General features: G+C 56.3%; 1 protein-coding gene across 1 annotated transcript; it reads right to left on the bottom strand.

Annotated features, from left to right (window-relative positions):
• Nucleotides 1-250: 250 nt before the first annotated feature.
• On the bottom strand, nt 251-1327 carry LOC125507823 (E3 ubiquitin-protein ligase RMA2-like). Its single transcript, XM_048672340.1, has 2 exons — nt 1173-1327; nt 251-1091 (listed from the first exon to the last, which is right to left on the bottom strand). The coding sequence occupies exon 2, from the start codon at nt 1078-1080 to the stop codon at nt 394-396; it is 687 nt and encodes a 228-aa protein (XP_048528297.1). The 5' UTR covers nt 1081-1091; nt 1173-1327; the 3' UTR covers nt 251-393.
• Nucleotides 1328-2005: the final 678 nt, after the last annotated feature.

Below are 2005 nucleotides of genomic sequence, written 5' to 3'. Positions count from 1 at the left end.
GGCCCCGTGGTTGAATTCCCCTCAATGGACTCCAGGTGGGAGGGAGGGAGGGCTCAAAGATAACGACAACCCACAAAGAAAGTGTCGGAGCGGTGTCCTCATCTGCATCATGTGAAATGCCTCGAAAGAAAGAAACCGACGCATTTTCAACGGCATGAGATTGACTTGCGTTGAGGTGGCCCACCTCACCTTCGAGGAGATTGCGCGGTGAGATTTAACTTTTCGACTGAGAGCTATTTAAAATCACGAGTAGACCGTGGTAATTGTTTTTTGTTGGTTTTCCGGCTTGTACTCCTTTAAACATGATATACAATATGTACATATTTTCCTTCTAATGGAAATGTAACGCTCCTGCCAATTCCAAAAAAAAATTACATCGTTTTCTGCACAGCTTCAAAGAAGAAGGAAGCAGAGGAACGCCACCATGGCGAGGAACACCCACATCTGCCGCAACCTGCGCGCCACCCGCCTCTGCTGGCGCGCCATCCTCCAGCCCTCGCCGTCGCGGTACAACGACGGCGGTGGCGGCCTCCCAGTCCCACCGCCCCTCGTCGCCCATGGGAGTAGCACCGCCAGCGCGATGCCGCCGAGCAAGCGCTCCTCGTTGGAGCAGTCCAGGCCATTGATCCCAATATTCTCGTAGTAGTAGAAGTTGCCGCCGTCGTGCAAGTCCGCACCCTGAAGGCGCTCCTCCACGTTCGGCCCCGGCACCGGCGAACGACGCGGTACCCGACAGACGCTGCCTCCTCTGCCTCCGGCGGGGCTTAGGGTGGCGGCGCGAGCGCGGCCGTAGAGCGGCACGAGGTGGTCCTCGGAGACGGCGGCCTTGCAGACGGGGCAGCGCGCGGAGGGCGAGGCGCGGGACTTGGACTTGGAGGAGGTGGTGAGCCAGCGGAAGATGCAGGGCCAGCAGTAGAGGTGGCCGCACAGCGTCACCACCGGCTCCGACGCCGTCTCCAGGCAGATGCTGCAGTCCCAGCACGCCGCCGTCGCGCCGCCAGGTACTCCGACGGTGCCATCACCGATGCCATGCTGCAGCTTGTCGGCCGGCCGGCATTTCTCCATGGTCAGCTCCATCATTAGATCACAACCTGAGTACCAGAAACAGATCGACCTTGTCAGAGAACGATGAAGGGAAGGCAAACCAATCTCCTTCAGATCAGCACACATACAGATTCGCAGTTGAGGATCGCCTTCGGTTCTTCTTCCTCTTGCGTGTATACGTGTGCTGGGGTCTGCTTTTCATATATAGCACGTCCTCCCTCCTTGCGAGTTCATGTGTATCTTTCTTGCTTGATGTGGCACTGTCACTGTCGTGGCATGTGTCCACCGAACGCCTAGTTGTTGGATAATTGGATATGAACGATGATGAGAGTTGCAGCGGCGGCAGCTAGGGTCCAAAGTTGTGGATATGCTGGATGATGTGGCAGCTGGAGTTTTCCTTCAAAAGAACCTCGAGCATATCTTTCCTCTCATCCATCCATGCAGCGCATGAATGGACGGACGATGCTCTTGTATGCACGCATGACGCCCGTGTTTGATTGCTTCTTTTGTTTGCTTGTATAAGAGCATCTACAGCCGTCCGCCTCTGCGCGCGTGCGGACGGCCTAATCACTGACTGATAAAAAAAATCAGACGGGCTCCTCATACCGGCCTTAAACGACTGGGCTAACTGATATCCTCATATCTAAACCAAATCTGAACGGACAAGGGGAGGCCTAGGTGCGTCGGTCATGTCTAACTAGACAGGTGGATCCTATCCCAAATTGCATAAAAAAGGCCTAGTCCACCAAAACCACCGCCCTCCTCTCATGTATGTCCATCATTTCCCGCATCCGAACAGTCGTCATCATCCACCCTTCTCCCCCATCTGCCACCTTAGATGTCGCCAGCCCGTCCCCAACTGCCGCCATGGATGCAGCCTCGGCCTCGTCCGCGGGGCTGCCGTCCTTGGCTCCGGCCTGCAAGCCGGAGAACATTGCTCGAAGGGACCGGTGAAGGAGGC

Source organism: Triticum urartu, chromosome 5, assembly GCF_003073215.2.
Source record: "Triticum urartu cultivar G1812 chromosome 5, Tu2.1, whole genome shotgun sequence".
Classification (NCBI taxonomy): domain Eukaryota; kingdom Viridiplantae; phylum Streptophyta; class Magnoliopsida; order Poales; family Poaceae; genus Triticum; species Triticum urartu.
Note: the sequence above shows the minus strand (reverse complement) of the source record. Positions and strands in the feature narration are given on the sequence as shown.

Excerpts from the sequence above, each read along its gene's own strand:
- LOC125507823 (XM_048672340.1), bottom strand. The coding sequence starts at position 1,080 with ATGATGGAGCTGACCATGGAGAAATGCCGGCCGGCCGACAAGCTGCAG.